At 47.4% G+C, this 18,515-nt stretch overlaps 1 protein-coding gene across 2 annotated transcripts in view; it reads right to left on the bottom strand.

Moving 5' to 3' along the window:
• Positions 1-1,503: 1,503 nt before the first annotated feature.
• Positions 1,504-18,515, bottom strand: part of CADPS (calcium dependent secretion activator) — a 208,717-nt gene continuing 191,705 nt past the window's right edge. For both annotated transcript variants that reach the window (XM_063411759.1, XM_063411760.1), the window contains 2 exons: positions 5,140-5,244; positions 1,504-2,790 (listed from right to left, as the gene is read on the bottom strand). In XM_063411759.1, coding sequence (XP_063267829.1) covers positions 2,611-2,790; positions 5,140-5,244 — 285 coding nt within the window. In that variant the 3' untranslated portion in view covers positions 1,504-2,610. The remainder of the gene's footprint in view (positions 2,791-5,139; positions 5,245-18,515) is intronic.

The raw sequence follows: 18,515 nt of genomic DNA, 5'->3' as shown, positions 1-18,515 counted from the left end.
TTTTTTTGTGCACATGCCAGTGACAGACCTGCAGAGACATCTAAACTGGTTTTGGTGGACTATGACTTAAACACTCAACTACTACCCCAGTTCCTCTGAGGACTCAGGGCCAAGTAGTTGCACGTATGAAGGGTGGGTAAGAAGAGGGAAAAGCTTCCTGTGTCAGTGGTCACAAAGCCATACTCCTGCCTAAGCCCTCAGAAGGAGCTTCTTCTGGCAATGCTTCCCTCTACCAGCAGCACAGAGCAAGACAAAAATCAGCTCTGCTGGGCTACAGTCAGGGTTCAAAATTTGTCTATTTTGGTGCATCAGTTGGCTTCTCAATATGTAAATGGTGCTAAATGTGCACATCCACCACTCTACTCCTAAAGTGAAGCCCCTGCTAATGCCTCTGTTCCAAGGGGGTGGTGTTCCCAGGACACTGGGAAAGGTGGGTGATGAATGTGTAGGGTGTGGCCATCCAGGTGGGGCTGCACAGCACCTCCACAGCAGATGCTAAACTCTGACACAGAGGGAAGGGACCCAAAAATCCGGCACTGTGGGTGGATATGCTCCAGGCTCCATAACTATCCCAGCCTAGTCTAGGACTCAACACCCCCTCCACAGGCACTTCCAGAGGTCCCAATCTCCTCCCATATGTCCAGGGTGGGTCTGACATCTTTTGGGCTCTGGAAGATGGTTTAGTTTAATTGTTCATTATGTCATCTAGATGGATGTTTTTCCATTTGCCCATCTTATATTTGTGAGGGATGAACATTTGTCCTGGTTCTCCAGGCTGGTAACAGGGGTTGTGTTTGGGGCCAAAGCACACCAGTTCTCCTGATGCTCTCTCAGAGACCTGGGCTAGCAGGAATCAGCTCTGGTGTGAATCAGCTGAAGGGAGAGAGGGACTGCAAACCTCTCAGAAAACTCTCAGCCTAACAAAGAATCACAGAATGGATTGGGTTGGAAAGGACCTGAAAGATGATCTAGTTCCAGCCCCCCACCATGGGCAGGGACACTTTCCACTAGACCAGGTTGCTCAGAGCCCCTGACCTTGAACATTTTTGAGGACGGGGTATCCGTGACCTCTCTGGGCAGCCAGTTCAAGTATGCTTCCATTAAACATGCTTTCCATATCAAACCATAGTTTTATTTAATTTCAACTCAGGGTTTCTCTCTGCCCTGTGTGTCTCAGTGCTGCTGCAGTTGGCTGCTTTGGGAGAAGTTAAAATACAAGCTGAGGCCTTTTGAAGAAAGGAAAGTGTTGGGTAAGGCTGATGGCTGTGTAATAACAGGGGCTGAACCAGAGCAGACATCAATTAGATGTCAAGGGACAAATCACAGGACACAGTGCAGATAATGGTGGAAACAGCTGTGGTGGTCATAGCAGAAATGCCCTTGTACCTGGAGAACAGACAGTGTGCTCCCAATCCTGACCTTGGGGAGCAAATCAGGAAACCAGCTTCTTAATTAATAAACTAAAGAACACCCATGAGAAAAGAAAATGCCTTTATTCTGTGAGGTTGGGGCTCTTACATCTCAGCTTGGTTTGGTTTTTTTTCTAAGGCAGACATAAAAAGACTCCATAATTTATTATTAGGACATCTGAATAGTTATTTATTGAGAAGCCACAGTTCTCACACTTTTACAACTGTCGGCTTGTATAAGGCAAAAAAAGCAAGATGGATCACTATTTTACACAGAAAGTAAAAGCTCTGGAGAAGGAACTGATGGACATGCAGTTACTGGTCAAAATGCAATGTACATGACATATATAAAAACCATTGTGAAACAGAGGAATTGTAAATTATGGTTACAATCTACTGAAATAAATATTCAATATATTATTATAAACACATTTGTAGAGTCTAAGATTGTAATTAAAGTTGTCTTTGTACATACACGGTTATTTGAAATTTAAACAAAAATGTAACATTTAGAGGAGCAAACGTCAACATAAAACAACTGCTTTGGACTTGTAATGTGGCATGATATATCCATAATGATAGGATTAATCTGGTGTGGCAATTAGAATGACTAATCCTTTGGGATGTAGTCTCTATGGAGTTAACTGCATATTGAAGGGAAGAGCCTGGTACATTAACAAGGATGCAGAATGATTCAAACGGCTGTCTGGGTTTGTTTGTTTTCTGGTTTTTAAATGAACAGAGAGAACAAAAAAATCATTTGTAATTGCCTGGTTTTTCTTTTAAAAACAAAGCTGTTTTTTTTAATTAATTTTAAGCAGTTGGCATCCACAGAAGAGAAAAAATGAAAGGACTCGAGTCACTCATCTTCACAACAATTTACCATCAATGTATATACAGTACATTAATGAAGCATTGTTTAAACTTTAATAACAGGGACACACCTAGGATGTTTTCTATGTAGTTTTTCCATTAACAGTATTAAACAATGGTGCTCCATATTGCTTATGAACATATAGATATGAAATTAGGAAACCGATGAATCAAAGAGAGGTGCTAATCTTATTACCACACAGCTAACATGGCATTTGTATTGGTAGACTTCTCATGGGCATTTAGAGCTGACATAAAAATTCCTAATGTGGCTAACTGAGTTAAAGACGAGGTACATGCACGGATACCAGGCGGTGCTCCAGCTTCCCTAGTCATCCTCCTCATCCTCCTCATCGCTGTCCTTCATGGTGATGCCCTGGAGCCCCCCGCCCTCGCTGACCGACGCCGTGGCCTCCTCGACCGTCAGCCGGTTCCGGATGGTCTCGTAGGTTTTGCTGTTCAAGGTGGAGTCCAGCACGCCTTGCAATCGGAAATCCCGGTACGTTTTCTAAAGCAGAGACGGGCAGAGGTCAGGGCCAACACCAGCTGCCCTGCTTTGCTGCAGGAGTCAACCCGTGCCCCTGTGCTGGGGTTTGGGGGCACTAATGGGAGAGGCTGGGATACCAGGGAAATGCCAGCCCTGGGGACATTTTGCATCACCTGGGAGGTGCAGAGGCCACAGGAGCCTCTCTGTTGGTGTCTTGGGTTGAAAAATGTAACCAAAAATGTGTATTCTATTTTCATCTGTTGAAACTGGTTGGGAGATATTGTTCTTTATCTCCTGTAACTCTAGGGGGGGAAGAGGGCGGATGCCTTCTGTTAATGGACACCTGATAACACCAGATAAGGCAGGGCCTCCTTATCTCTTCCTCCACCCATCCTCCTCCGAGGGACATCCCCTGTGAATGGGCCATTGAAGGCCTCTCACAGGAGTGATAACATCACCTCATCCCATTGGGAGATGCTCCACCCAGCGGGAGGAGCCAAAGCCTTTCCATGGGATAAAACCTGCAGTCCCAAACACCAAGGGAGCCTGTTCCCACTGGATTCCCAGAGGATGACTGGACCCTTTTCCTGAGGATCATCTTTGCTCCAATGGAGCCACATTTGTCACTTCAGGAGGACTTACTTCGGGCTGCTTCTAACACCCTGACCAACAGGGTGTCAGGTTTGTATTCTGACTCTGTCAGTGGTCCTTTGTACTATTACATTTATTTTTATTTTATTTTTTACCTTTTGTTGTTGTTGTTGTTTGTTTTTCTTTCTCTATTAAACTGTGTTTCTGACTTGAAGTGTCACTGGTTTTGCTTTCAAACCAGTACAGCTGGCCACCCCACTCTGCTGTGGCAGAGGTCCCTTTAGGCTGCCTTGGGCAAGAAATGAAAGCTCTGTGACTCCAGCCCTGCCTTTGTGGGCCGGGCTGGGCAGCTTCAAAGCAGCTCGGGGGAGCTTTGCATAGGGTGGTGTCTAAAAAGACATCAAAGCAATATGAGGGCTGTGCTCCAGCTAGCTTCCCTTGCTCCTGGATGTGTTCATCCTGCCTCTAATGTCAGTTATTGCTCTTCAAGCAGCAGGATGCTTATCCCCCGCACCCACAGACATGATTACACATTCCTGGAATGCTCCATATTAAACAATCCTACCTACAGTATAGGGATTAGATAAACTAAGTCCAGGATACTGGACAAAATTATTGACGTATAAATATAAGCATGGGGCACGTGTTTCTTAAATCTCCCTTTCTTCACCTCAGTCTGGAATTGTATTTCCATGGTTCCCATATTTCCCTTGTTATTACAATTAACATCCCTTATTTGAATTTGTGTTTAAAAACTTCTCAACTCTGTGAGATAAAACTCTGGTCTCGTTGTTCATTTAATTCTGCTCTGTGCTCTGCATAGAAACTATTTACTGTTCTGCTATTTCAGAAAGTCCTTGGGTTTGTTATAGCTGCTTCTGAATGTAATATTGGTATAAATAAAGCACAAGGAAAAAAGCTTTCCTCAGCTAGCTGACAAGTAGGAATAATCTGTCTGTGCCTGTTGTTTTCAGTTATGAAAAGCACATTTAATACATTTCAGTTTTAATTTATTCATGCCTTCAATGTGTTCACTGCACACAAGACCATAAACATTATGAAATACTAGACCAAAAAGCATTAGATAGAACCTAAAATGATCAAAAATATATTTACCCCCTTCTGTGATCTTATTATTTCATGTAAACCACTGTGATTTCACACTGAAATAATTATCATTAGTCCAAGGCACGCACACACACATATACACATACACGTGCACTTAAGGAAAAAAAGCAACTTTCAGGGTATGTTATCTCACCTTTGTGATCTCTTAGAGTTGATTATATACACCCATTGTAAAAGAAACAACTTCAATTAACTACGAGAACGATCTCATTTGCATTCTGACAATAATCACATGCCATAGCTGGGCTTAAATATTTCTAGCAAAACAGCATTAAAAACTTTTGGGTTGATTTAACCCATTTTAACATCAGAGCTCGCTGGTGTAATCAGTGAATTTGTCCACAAAAAGGGTAATCTTGGTGCACTTACTGTACAGGTAAGGTCAAATAGAAAGAGTTTAGTTTTTGTTTTTAATGCAAGGAGTTACTTTGCTCTTATTTGCACACCAATATTTTACATCTCTGTGCATTTAAAGTTCCTGTTTACCCAGTGCTACCTGCCATAGACACAGTTATCTTAATTCTTTTAAAGAATTTTAATGAATCCTTGATTTATCTGCCTGTGACAGTTTCCCTAAGAGCACGTGCCACACACACGCAGGCACACACACACCCCGACGGCGAGGGGTGCTGGGAACCCTTGGGTGCTCACCTTTACTATCCTAATGAGAGTTTTCAGCTGGTAGATGTGGAGCTGCAGGTCCATGCGGTCTGTCAGCCAAGTGCACACGACGCTCATGGAGCTGGTGTACCATTGCTGCAAGAGAGACACGACTTCTCCAGCACCCGGGCGTGTGCCAGGCCCTGACTGACACCTGTGCCCCCAGCACCCCCTCACACCCACCTCTGCCACCTGCCAGCCCCTCAGGGGGGCACAGACTGACAGGAGAGACAGGCATCTGCTCTTACACAGGATTTCCATGCATAAGCTTTTAAATTTTAATAACAATAAACTTAATAGGAGGGTAACTGCCACCAGTGGTGCCACAAGGTTTTGTAACGTGATTTTGTCATTGATGGCACTTGCCAGCAGTGATGTGTGTTTGGCTGGAGCCTTGTATCCCCCACAGTGACAGCACAGTCCTGCCTTTAAGGAAGTTGGTCCCACACTCAGGTTACTTACCATCTTCAAATTCAAAGATAAACAGCCACAGGATGAGTCTGGGTCCCTAAGGGTGAGCAGAGGGGAGGCTCATGCGGGGCAAGGTTTGGCTGGGGGGAAGGATGCTGGTGTAAGCACCTACGGGTGCCTGCCCAGGCTGTGTGGGAAATGCTCTGGTTTCACCCTCGCAGTTATGAAAGATGGAAAAGCAGCAAAGAAATCAGCTTGTTTCAAGCTGCTGAACTCAGAGGGCCCCTCCAGGGGCTGAAATTGTGCTGTTGTCTGTGAAAAAGGCTCGCAGCAGTGTGGCAGCAGCCTGCCGTTCCCGCAGTCAGGAAGGCTCTGGTGGGCTGTGGATCAGCTCAGGCAGGGCTGACACGGCATGTCTGATGCCACACACATGAGCAGCAACCCCTCCAGAGGAGGAAAAGCAGGGGCTGGGGGGTGGTGGGGAACCACAAAACCTCCCCACGGTGCTCAGCACAAGGGGTGGTTACAAAGCAGGCAAAAACCCAGCACACCTCTGCATGCACAGCTGCACCCTTCTCGTGGTCTCTCTTACAGACAGAGATCAAATCCCACACTGCAGACCACATGCACATAACCTAGAACCAGTTACAATACTAAAGAACCTCCACCAGAGCAGTTTATGAAAATCCTGATAGAGCACCATCCAAGTCAGTCTGGGGTGCAGCTGCCTTTCAACAAGCAGTGTCCAAGTCAGGTCTTGCTGCCCCCCTCACTGCCCCCTCGGGGGGTCTCTGCCCTTTCCCCACTGTCTGCAGAAGCTGTCAGTGTAGCAGGGAATGGGGACAACTGAACATTCTGTAACTTCTAAACTGAGTGGTTTGTTACCTTCCATCCTTCGACACTTGCACCCACAAGGTGGCATGAGGCTCACCAAAGCAAACAAGTCTAAGCTAAACCAGCCCTGCACCACAAACGTGTTCTCAACACACATCTCCGAACTGTGTGGCAGCACACCCGGGAGCTGCACGGGAAAGAGTTTCCCCCTCAACTCCAAGGATGTTCCTCTACTTTAATTTCTACACCACCTCTTTAAAAAGTGGAGGGAATAAGTAGATGAAAGAGTCACTGAAGAAATGGCATGGGGTGATTTCATGCTCAATGTGCAACCTGTGGCAGAGATTCTGCTGACCCTTCATCTCAGGACAGAAAGCTGGCAAGAGCTTGGATGAGACTAATAGAGACTGGCAAGCAGGAGCTGTCACCTGAGGTCCTGGCATCAGGCTGGGGCTGAACAGTGAGTGAAGCAGCCTGGGTAGCTGGTGTGGACCTGATGAGCACAGGAGACATGAAGGTCTGCTGGGGCTTCATATCTTCCAATCCCTCAGACTAGTCTGAGAAGTCAGAGTGTCCCTGGATACCCCCTGAGGATCCCAGGTGCCTTGACCCAGGACAGCCAGCTGGTGGTTGGGTGGCACAGAGCAACTGCTGTCACTGGGGGACCTGCCTGGGTGCCCATGAAATGCTGCACACCCACGCGGGCAAAGCAGAGAAATTGTTAATGTTCATAAAGCTGCTTTTCTGCAATCAGTGCTTGACTGAGTCATGCTCTTGGGTGACATTAGCTGTGATCCAGGGCTGCGCTGGCACATGGATGCCCAGGTCAGCCAAGCACCTCCTTCCCCTTCTGCCACCTCCTCAAATCAGAACCCCCAGAGGAAGGGCACAACCGTGTGTTACACACACACGCCCTCTCCCTTCCCCTGCCGTCTCCCATCTTCCACAGAACAAACTGCTGGGTGCTTGTGTCAGCTCTACACGAGATGAGAAGTCCCTGCCAGGGGCAGGTCCTGCCATTTCTGTCTGTCCCACGCCACACACGCCCACACGGCTAAGTGATCCCAAACAGAAATTATAACCTCTGCCTGGAGGTTATTGGCAAGGTGACTTTGCTGCTGCGAGACCTTCAGAGCAAGCAAAACAAAATGTTTTTCTGTGTTTCTGGAGGGCACTTCAACACTCTGGGTTCTGTGGAGACGCAAACTCCCTGGAACCAAATGAGAATTGCACCCCTCTCCTCTGGAGCACTGGCTGACAAGGGCTCAGCCAGGCGTAGCGCTGGGCTGCATGAAAGGAGCTCTCTTTCTCAAAGCCAACTTACTCCTAAGACTTTCTGCTTTATGAGAAAAAGACAAAGTCTAATTCATTGATCTTGATACACAAAACCGTCACGTCACTTCATAGAGCACACACCAACTGCTGAATTTAAGCCCTGCATATTCATAAAAATAAGTTAGCCCATAAATTAAATGTTCCCTTTAGCTATCGCTAGTGTTGATGTGCTATAAGACGCATAAGCCCTCTGATTCATGACTAACCTACCAAAGAAGATAACATTTGCATATGACTATATTATTAAAAAAACAACAAAAAAGCCAAATGCTCCTAAACAGAAACGTATTCACCTCAGACAAAAGAGCACAGAGTGGTCCTGTGGGGACACCAGCCACCTTGCTTTCCCCAAGGGTGTCTGCCATTCCCTCAGGGGCAGTGGGGTTCATGCTGGGGACACGGGGTCCCCTTGGAGATCCAGCTCCAGCCTTGTGGCTTGTCCCCAAAGACAAGGTGCAGAGACCATGGCCCAAATACTGAACTTTGGGGCTCTACCAAGGGGTTTGCAACACATTTCAGGCACATTTCTGGAGCCACAGCACAGCTGTGGCATAGGCACACCAAAGTAAATACCATAAATATATTTTCTGCAAGAAACTCCTCATGCCTGGTTCTAAAGAACAAATAGACCTCACTGATGGTCCAGGCCCTGGAACAAAACCCCACATGTAACTCACTGTAGTACACACACATTACTGGTGCTGCTGGCATCCCTGTCCCTCACCTAGGGGACAATTTACACTCAATCTGGGGGCACAGGGTGAGGACAGGCTGTGGAGCCTGCATCCTCATGGATGCATGGTGGGTACCACTCATCCAGCAGGATGTCAGCAGAGAAGGGAGCAGGGCTCTGGCAGAGGCAAACCACAGTCCCATGGCTGCACACCATGACCCAGCCCCAGCAGAGGAAATGCAGACACTATCAGAGCCCAGTCACTGCAAACAGCTACTGTATTTGTACAGACAGGAATTTAATTCCTCTTTCAGGTTTGTTTTCCTGCTCTCCTGTCTTTCACAGTAACCCTCATTGCTGGGTGCCAGGCTAGATGAGATGGGCCATGGGCTGGCTGGGATGCACCAGGATGGGCATTAGAGGAGCTGGAGCATTATAAGAGGTGCACTTCCATGGCTGCCCATCCAACACCCCAACCAGCCTGAGCAATAAAATTCCTTGTTCCCCACCCCTCTGCCTTCTTGGGGTTTTTTTTTTTGAATGCAAAAACATGATCAATAAGTTCCTGAAATAGCAAGTTTCTCTCTGAATACATAAATTGTAGAAATTGGTATGAATAAATCTGCAAGTAGCACACTGAATGTGGCACATTTTATCAAAACCCAGCCCTGTGCTGGGTTCCTGCGCTTTCCGGGAGGTGGTGTCATTACACACACCCAGGAACATCTGCAAACCCCCGTTCTCTTTGGTGTGAGCTGAATGGAAGCATGACCTCCTGTTCCTTGCCATGAACCTTGAGTTCACACTCATATTTTACATGTTACAGGAAGCCACAGCTCACCCCAGGAGTGCTGCAAACAGAATCTCGTAAGCCAGATGCAACACTGCTTCTTAAGGCACCTGAAGGAGCTGTATTCTTCATTCAAAAGCTTACATACTAGTAGCTTAAGGTCACTTCAGCTTTTGTAAAGAGTGGGACAAAACCAGGAATGCTTATAGGGCTGGGTTGTCAGCAGGGTAGCAGAGGGATTACAAGGAACCTGTGACTCTGCCTCTTTCTGCCTTTACTGGTAGTTTTTTTGTGTGTGAACAAGTGCCATACAACAGATTGAGGCTGGTATAAAGGCCTGGGACTGTGCAAGAGCACCCTGCTGAGCCTCAGCTGTGCTTGCAATTAGCAATAGGCATGAAATGATTATTGTTGTGGTGGCTGATGGCAATCTGAAGTGACAAGTTTTATGGGGGAAGTTGTAGTAGGGATGTTCAGCAAGTTTCTGCAAACCATTAATCGAAGGCTGCAGCACAGTTTAGTCAAAGCTATTTTATGTCATTCCAAAGGTCTCACAAGGATGCTGAAAGAATATTTTTCTGCTCTCAGTGCCTTGGAACAGAGTTTTTCTAGGTCAGGGATTCTTTACTGCCCTATTTAGTGTCAAAAATACCCATTTGCCTCAAATTAGCAGAAAGCTTGTAGTTAAGGGCTAGAGATTAGGCATACAAAATTACTCAGCAGGTGACTGCTGGGTGGATTTGGGGTTGAGAAGTCTTTAAAACTGACTACAAGACATTATATACTTCTGACAAAAGAACATAGTAATCCTACCTGCTTGCTTTAACCACTGTTGTTTGTCTATTATTATGTGCTTTAATGCTCATAAGAGCAAAACTACTGGTGATACTACTCAATTACCATAGTAACTCTCCCCTATGACCTCTCATTTCAGTACTCGCTTTCCAACCAGAACCAATCCAAGCAGGGCAAATCTATTTAAAACTGTGACACACACTGCACAAAGAGGCTCCGAATGCTGGCTGGCTCCCTCTCTTTGTCCGGGACATGGGCTTGTTTTGAAATGCTGAAAGGCAGCTTTGAAATGAACCCTTGGACCCAAGGTGTTCAAAGATGAGGAACGGGATGCTGGGCAAACGCCACCACAGCATCCCTGAGCCAGCCAGCACAAAGTGAAGGGACCACAGAGGTGGGAAGGCAGACAGGAAGAGGCTGACTGTGAGTCTTATTTCCCAGGAATAAGAAAGAAAAACTGAACCTGCTCTTAGGCAACAGCTCAAAGCTATTTAATCAGCCAGGATGAAAAAAAGATAAAATTACCAACTCTTCTTTTCTGGCATTTGCATCCTTGTCCAATGGGCCAGAAGCTCAGCTGGTGGAAGGCACAGTGGGGCTGTGATGATTTACAACTGCTGACAGTAGGTGATAGCTGACAGAGCCGTGTCCATCCCAGTCCTGGGTGGCCCTGAGATCAAATTGGGTATTCGGCGTTGTCACATGTATTCATGGCAGGTGTCACCTCCACAGGGAAGGCAGGGATGCAGCCACAGCAGCACAGGGACATGATGTCTGGGGAGCAGCCCTGTGCACACAGCTCCCAGTGTTGGAGGAGGACTTGTGTGGAGAGTGGGAGCAGGAACTCTTCAGGAGCAGCCTGCCAGCCCCAGGCACTGCACTCCTTTCTTCACCCTCAGTGTGCCCAGTGGCACAGCCAGCTTTGTACACCAGAACTGTCTCCAGCCCTGCAACCCAAAGCCCAGATTGCCCTACGGCAGTCATGGAAGGATCATTCTTGTCCATTCAGTCTTCTGTGGCCACCAAAGTGTTCCTCTCCACCTACTCTCAATGTTTCTTTCACTGTTGATTCCAGGCAGTCATTGCTGTTCCAAAAACTTGGTAAAGATAGCAAGCCCAAAGCACAGGCCTCACAGCCAATGCAGTTCCTACTCCTGTCTATCAGAAATAAAGAGATGTTCCCAGCATGAACACACACAGCAGCCTACACAATCCCTTTTCCAAAGGCCAGCTCTGCTGGGATGCTGGATGAGGGCAGAGGGTGGAGTGGGACTCTTGCCCTGCTCCCAAGCACTGCTCGCAAGGTTTTGGCCAGGCTGGCAGAGCTGAGGCCAGCTGTTGTTTAGGCTGTTCTGGAAACCCGAGTTTTTTGCTGCTGCAGAAGATGTGCTGTGCCCCAGGCTGGGAGGGTGGGGGTGGAGCAGGGACAGGGCCTTGGTGACACAAGTGAGTCTGAAATGCTTGAGTTAAGACCCGTGGCAGTGGCCCTGGAGGGGGAGGTGGCAGAGCCGAGGTGGGTGAAGAGCCACAGCACTCAAGCACAAACATCATTCTGGTCCCCAGTGTCCATGAGGAAACTGAGATGGACCTTCTGCCACACAATGAAGAAGGAAGAGGCACATCTCTCCCCTGCAAGCACACATTTTCTGGATGGCAAGCAGAGACCTGTCCATGCAGCAAACCCCATCCTATCCGTTCATCAGCCCTTTTTGCCACTACTCAACAAATCCATACTGTGCTCTGGATATTACTCCACAGAGCTGATGGGCTCCCCTTCCCTGCCCTGCCCTTTGCTGGAGACCAAAGAACCACCCAAAGGCAGCTCAGGATTTGGAGCTATAAAACCCCCTCCAGCACAGAGGGCCAAAGCTGCAGTGGGCTCAGGGCTGAACCCCCAGGCAAAGAACATCTGGCTCGGCCGTGTCCTGGCCGCAGCCATGGGTGGCACCAATAATGACCCAGTGACTCTTTGGATTTACACCTGCCAAGGATTTGGACCATTCCCCCAAGCTGGGCAGGGCACAAGGCTCAGGGCACTGAGAAGGACATTGCTGTGAGTGCCTGGGTTTTCCAGAAGCACAGAAATTGGTGTGACATCGCCCACGTTACTGAAATAAGTTTAGTGGCTACGACTCTCAGAGCACACAGCTAACCATAAAATAAGCAATGAGTTAATATTGCAGGCATTGATCAGCTAGTCTAACAATTAATGCTCCCAATAAAAAAAAACCCTCCCCTTTTATTCAACAGAATAAGAAATTAAACACTTGAGGGCTCATTCTAAAGAATGAATGAAATTGAATAAGCTACCTAGCACTTGAGATTCCCAGCGAGTGCTTGAATAGAGCAAACCTCCTGAGTTGAATGGATTGCCTTTTGGGACCAATTTGTCTCTTTTCACTCTTTATTCCTCCTTTTTTGCTGACAGATGTACAAAGGCGGAACTGCGCTGTGCAGCTTAGCTACATGCACCCACAGCAGCTGTCACTTTTGTCGAGCAAGTTAATCAAGCAAATGCCACCATATCCCACTTTCTATAAGGAACAACATGTTATAGACAGTAGTCTTGGGAGACGGGGAGGGAGGGAGAGAGACTTTATTTTAACTTTGAGTAGCTGGTATTTTTTTTTTCCCCTCTGTGTGTAAAAAAAAAAAAAAAAAAAAGAGGAGAAAAAAAGAAAGAGCCAAACCTGGTAGCACAAGCTGACACTTTTGTTTTCCCGTGGAACAAATATTTAATATGATTTTAACTCTAATTTGTACAAGAAGGAGAGCTGTCTGGTTTTAATTAAATTTAAGGGACTTAGGGGAACTCAGTTAAAAAAAGAAATAGAAGCTTTTTGTTTGTATTAACGCTTGTTGATAATAATATATTGATTGTCAATTGCTAAGCCCAAAAGATTAGTGTAGTAAATACTATTATCTGAATGCCACAAGTGAAGTGCTAGCTTCCCGTCCCTGCTTTTTCCTTTGTGAGGCACTTTGAATCACTGGTTGTTATTTATACATTTTCTTTGATAAAACCAACTTGTGTGGCTGATTTTTTTTTAAACCCTGCCTCATTAAGTGTATAATAGCATTTACGTGTGGGGCTTTCTGCTTTTTAGCCTTTCAAGCTTAAGCTTATATTCCTCTCTCACAACCATGTTTCAAAACTTGAGATGTTCACAAACAATTGGATACACACCAATATTGTATATATCAGATGCTCTCTTGCTATTGCCAAAGACTAGAAAATAACAGAATATTATCCACAGAGAGTAAATAAATAGTTATCACCCTGCTATGCTGCTGCATGCCAGATAATAATGCTGTCCAGTCATTAGGCACCTTTTCTATGGCATATAATTCTTTAAGTTAGGTATGAAAAGCCAGCATCAAAAGTAGATCTGTTGGCGTAGCTCCACAGAGCACACAGCAGAGCACGGGGAGGGCTTCAGGCAGCCCTCGGGTTGCTGGTAGAAAAGTTGGGGGTTGCTGATTCACCCCCAAATTCAGACCCTTTGGAAAGTATCTTTCAGAAAATAAATCTAAGTTTGGGTGACAGTTTGCACTGTTCTAATTTAACTTCTCTGCTGGGTCTTTGCCACGGTACGTTCAGGAACCGCACGCACAAACCGTCAGCGTTCAGGATTCGTGACCCCTTTGCCAAACTGGGGACCCCACGTCTGCACCTCATCTCTGCTAGCCATGCTCACCAGGGCTCTGGGTGAGTGGTCCTCACAGCAGGCAACACGACCCTCCTTTTCAGAACCTCTATAAAATTCCACATTAAATTCTAGAGATCTGGCAAAGTGCTAGCAATTTGATAAAAATCCCCTGAAACCTCAGGGTCTTTTTTTTTTTTTTTTTTTAATAAAATTTTGACCTTGTTCTACCAAAGCCTTGTGAATAAGTCTGGAGTATCCCAGATCATGCTCACACTGAGCTATTACTGAAGTAAAAGTAGTTTTTTTCCTGGTATTTTATGTATTGCTATAATGCTATCACTGCAAGTACACACAGCGTATGCCTCAACATCCACCCCAGAGCTGTGAATTCTGGATGCCTTTTACTCTATTTTATATTCCTTAATTAAGAAATTTCATTCTTGTTGACAACGTACCAATATGAGGAAGTTACAAAGTCAAAGGGTCTTGATATGAAAATAATTTGTATTATTATTTAATAAAGTCACAGTCCCTAACGTTGCCTAATAGGGTTAAGCTGCTAGCCAGAGCAACTCATCATCTGTCTAGGATGCAAATGGCACTACCGAATTACATTATTTTTTCAGCCCCCCTTTCCCAAAAATAAACCACAAAACAACTTTGAATCGCGCAAGAGCTCTGCGTTCCAAGGGGGAAGAGCACTCCGAGCGAACGCGGAGTGCAGACCCCGGCGCGTGGAAGCGCCGCGCGCTCTTTGGGGGACATCTGGCACCGGAGAGCGCCCACGGCCCCCGGGGGGCTCAGCTCCCGGGGGCTCAGCCTGCCCCTCACCCTTAGTTGGCTGCAGCTCGGTGCCACAGGTGCTAACGGGAAGGAGGCCGGGGCTCCCGGGGCTCTGCCTGTGCTGGTGGGATCGCGCAGATTCCCCGCTCTCCAAAGAGCCACGGCCGGACCTGCATGCTCCTTGCTGCAGATTTCTCCCTGCTCTTAACCCAAAATTTTATTCCTTTTCAGAGAGGATAGGGAGGGTCAATATCTTTTGCGTTGGTGGGGCCAAGGTCCCCAACTAACAGATGTGCCCAAGAAGCTCATCCCTAACAGCCCCTGCTCTTGGTGCTGCACAAACCAGCAACACCTACACGTGTCCTGTGCAGCTGTGACTCCACAGCCCACGGTGGGTGCAGGTTTGTGTGTGCTGACCCTCAGTGGCTTTGCAGGTGGTCCGTGCACTCTCGGCACACAGGCAAAGGCTTCCCACAGCAGGGACACAGCCAGAAAGGGATCTGCAGCACTACTGCTCCTTCAGCAGGGAGGAACAACGCTGATGCTGAGGATATGATGCCTTGTACTCATTCAGGTGGCCCTGAGCTGTATGTCAGGGTGGTCTGCTCTGCGAGCCAGACACTGAAGTCTCTGCCTAGCAGAGCACACATCCTGGGCAGAAATGGCGGGGGAATGTTACAATGACTGCCCTTCTGCCCTGGGGAGAATCTCATGGAAAAAGCAGCTGCGGTGCTGGCTCCTCTCTTCCTACAGCCAGGGATATCCTGGTCCCAATCTGCTGGGGTTTGCTGTGAGCAAACACCATTGCCAGCCCATGCACAGATCATCTGTGAATCCACCCCAGCCCCATGCTGCTGCACTCACTCTGATGAGAGCAGACCCGCTAGGCTATGTGCTGGTCAGGGCTGGATGGAGGGCAGCAGGCAGAGAAAACTGCAGGGGAGACCCCTGTGCAAACAACTACTGGTCCAGGCAGAGGGTGCAGGAGTTTGTGCTCATGGTGATCTGGGAAGGAAGCAGGCTGCCACCCCAAATTTCTCTCCCATCCACAATGTCCTCAAACCAGGGACATCCCATGCTTAAACCTGTTGGGTTTGCAGGCTGAGCGCCTCAGCAGGTGCCTCATTTCCTTTCTGAGACCGGACAGTCTTAATCCTGTTTATACACTGGTTATACACACCTGCAGAAAACGCTCCCTTTAGGTAACAGGTAAAGCCTGTCCTGGCTACACAAACCCCTGATCGGCAAGACCCTGCCTTTGCAGGCTGTGCTGGCATGGAGCATCTCATCTCCCTGCTCACAGAGCGGGGGCCTGGGCACACCACCAGGTGGGCCTGGGTGCTGAGCTGTCTCTCCTTCCCTGCAGATACAGCTCTGCAAAGTGCGCAGCGTTCACTAGGAACTGCCAAATTAAATCCCCAAAAACCTGCTGCTTTGCAGGAATTTGCAGATCTCCCTTTTCCTAAATGGAAGAGCTTCTGCACAAAAACCTATAAAGGCGCACAAACAGAAAACCACTCCTGTATGGATGCTTGTTCTCAAATACATTTTTAACCTATAAAATATTCTCTGCTTGTTTCCATTTTTCAAAAAAGAAATGAAGTTGACATGTTAAAATCTGAGTTTCTATATAAAGCAGCTGAGTAAAACACAATATCCACACAACTGCTATTTTTCTGTCCTGATTCCAGAGCCCTGTTAGTGTGAGGCAGTGATGATAAAACTGGCTGCACACTTGCTCAGTAAGATGCACAGCAATGCATGCTATAGAATGCTTTCTTTTTACATGTTATCAGTTTAAATTGGAAGCTGTCATGAAATGGGACTTGATAAACTTTATCTGCTTCTTTTATAGCCTTCAAATTAAAAAAAAAAAAAGTAGCTAGAGGCTGCCTGGACATCTCGGGCCTGATTGCAGCAGCTCTCCTGGTCTCCCTGCTGGGGTTAAACACCGGATGCAGCGCGCTCCGTGCCCGAGTCCCACCAGGCATTTTTGAGTGCTGATATCATACATCCAGGGCCAGGCTTAAGGGAGCACCGGGAAAGGAACGAGCCGCAGATCAAGAGAAACAGAATGACCTGGGACTGCTAATCCGGCACGCACCGCTGGCCGGCGCGGGCTGAGCAGCGATTGTGTGCGGCTGGGATGCAGGGCGAGAAAAGGAAAAGATGGATTGAAGGCGCTGCTGGAAGTCAGACAATCCGTCATTGTCCTGTGTGCACTGAGAGTTCCTTTGGGCAAAGGCTCTTTGGAGGGAGGCAGCGAAGCCGCCGGCTCGGCCCCGCACACCTGTGGGCACCGGGCGGCCCGGCCCTTCCCACGCTCCTCGCTCCCCTGGGACCCGCAGGAGCCGTGGCTCACCAGCACCTCCAGGCTCACCAGCACTTCCAGGCTCTCCTCCCCGGTCACCCACAGGGCTGGAGCTCCAATTAGCGACAACCTCTTAAACTGAGCTGGAAGGCAGAGTGCACCAGAACTCATCTGCAGTTACAAACGTGCAGAGAGCTCCCGGCTCTCTCTGGATGGAGGATTCCATGCTCCTGCCTCCCCTAAACCTTGGCTACTCACATCTACCAGGAAATAAATGATCTTTCACTCAGTGCCAGCCCCAAAACACAAATCTCTGACGCTCAAAAGCACGGTGCAGATGATGTTAGCAAGCCTATGCTGACCTTAACGTAACGGAGCAATCAGTCTGCCTTCTTAGAATGATTAATGGAAAATCTCCTCTGGAAAAGAAATCAAATTAACTGTCTTCAACCAAATGTCTACTGGAACACGAAAAGCTGTTCTGATAAAGACATTTAGGAGGGGAAAAAACCCCTTTCAAGCATGTAAAATCCAGTGACAGATCTAGGATTTATTTTATTAAGACTCTCCCTAAAATAAATTAAATGGAGCCTACTTAAATGAGCACTTCAGGAAAGAAGCCTTTCTGAGGCCATGTGCCCAGTGCACGCCTGGGCTGTGAGAAGCTAACAGAGGGGAACATCAGAGGACAAGGGCTGGCTCCGAGGAGTGGTGTCAGTGCTAAGCTCCTCTCCCCACTCCCATGTCACTCCAAGAGGGCACACGGGGAGAAAAAGAGGATACAGAAGGACAGTGCACTCTAAGCCCTCTGTGGACAAAGAGAATTTGTCCCCTAGAAGATACACTGAAAATTCCCACCACAATTTTATGTTTTTTCCCAGCAAAAGTCCTGCAGTGAGATCAATTCCAGGTCCAGGTCTGAACCTTGCCAAGCCAGCAAAAGGCAGCAAGAGCTGCATGGCTCTGGCTCCTCCAAAGGTGTACAGGGAGGGAAAAGTAAGCTGCGCTCCCTTGAGATCAACGTGCCTAATTGTCTTCATTCCACAACTCACCCTGGAGGGGGAGAGAGGGGGGAAAAAAAGCAAAAAACAACGCAGAAGAAATAGCTCCATGGAGGCCATATCAGGATGAGAGTGGGAGAGAGTTAGTGCCCTAATGAGCAGTCTAGCTGCGTGGGAGGGAAACAGGTTGTTGTCTGTCTAAGAGAAAGCGGTGAGTGTGGCTACAAGCAGATACGAGATGGGAGCCCAGCGCGCAGCCTGATATCCGTTCTTCCCCTGATCCTGCAACCCGGCCTCCTGTGAGTAATTCTAACTCACAGCGTAGCTCCACTGACTCACAACCAGGCTTTGAGATTGAAGAGGGGAACGAGAAGGGAGGATGGGAAGGGCTCTGTTTTGGCATTTGATCGTGCTGTGCAAGGCTTACGGTCTAGCAAGAAATGCCATGATCCTGCAAGCACGCCTTGAAGGAGCTGCCAAAATTCAAGTGAGTAACCCTGCTGAGGGCAAAAGCTTTGATTTTAAGAATAAGCTAATGCCTCAGTGTTTGCAGAGGACTTGCTGAATTAACTGATTTAGCTGTGTTTTGTATTTTTTCAATATACTTAGGTGTGCTATCAGGCTCTAATGTGTAGGTACTGAAACATATGCTGAGCTGCCTGTGGATCCTCCAGTGATAAATGCTTATGCAGGCTCCTGGAAATGTGTATAAAGATTTTGCTGAAGTCTTGAGACTCACACAGTGTCCTGCATCCTTATTATCTCTGATATTTAGATGTCAGAT

The sequence above is a fragment of the Prinia subflava genome, chromosome 14 (genome assembly GCF_021018805.1).
Source record: "Prinia subflava isolate CZ2003 ecotype Zambia chromosome 14, Cam_Psub_1.2, whole genome shotgun sequence".
Lineage (NCBI taxonomy): Eukaryota > Metazoa > Chordata > Aves > Passeriformes > Cisticolidae > Prinia > Prinia subflava.
Note: the sequence above shows the minus strand (reverse complement) of the source record. Positions and strands in the feature narration are given on the sequence as shown.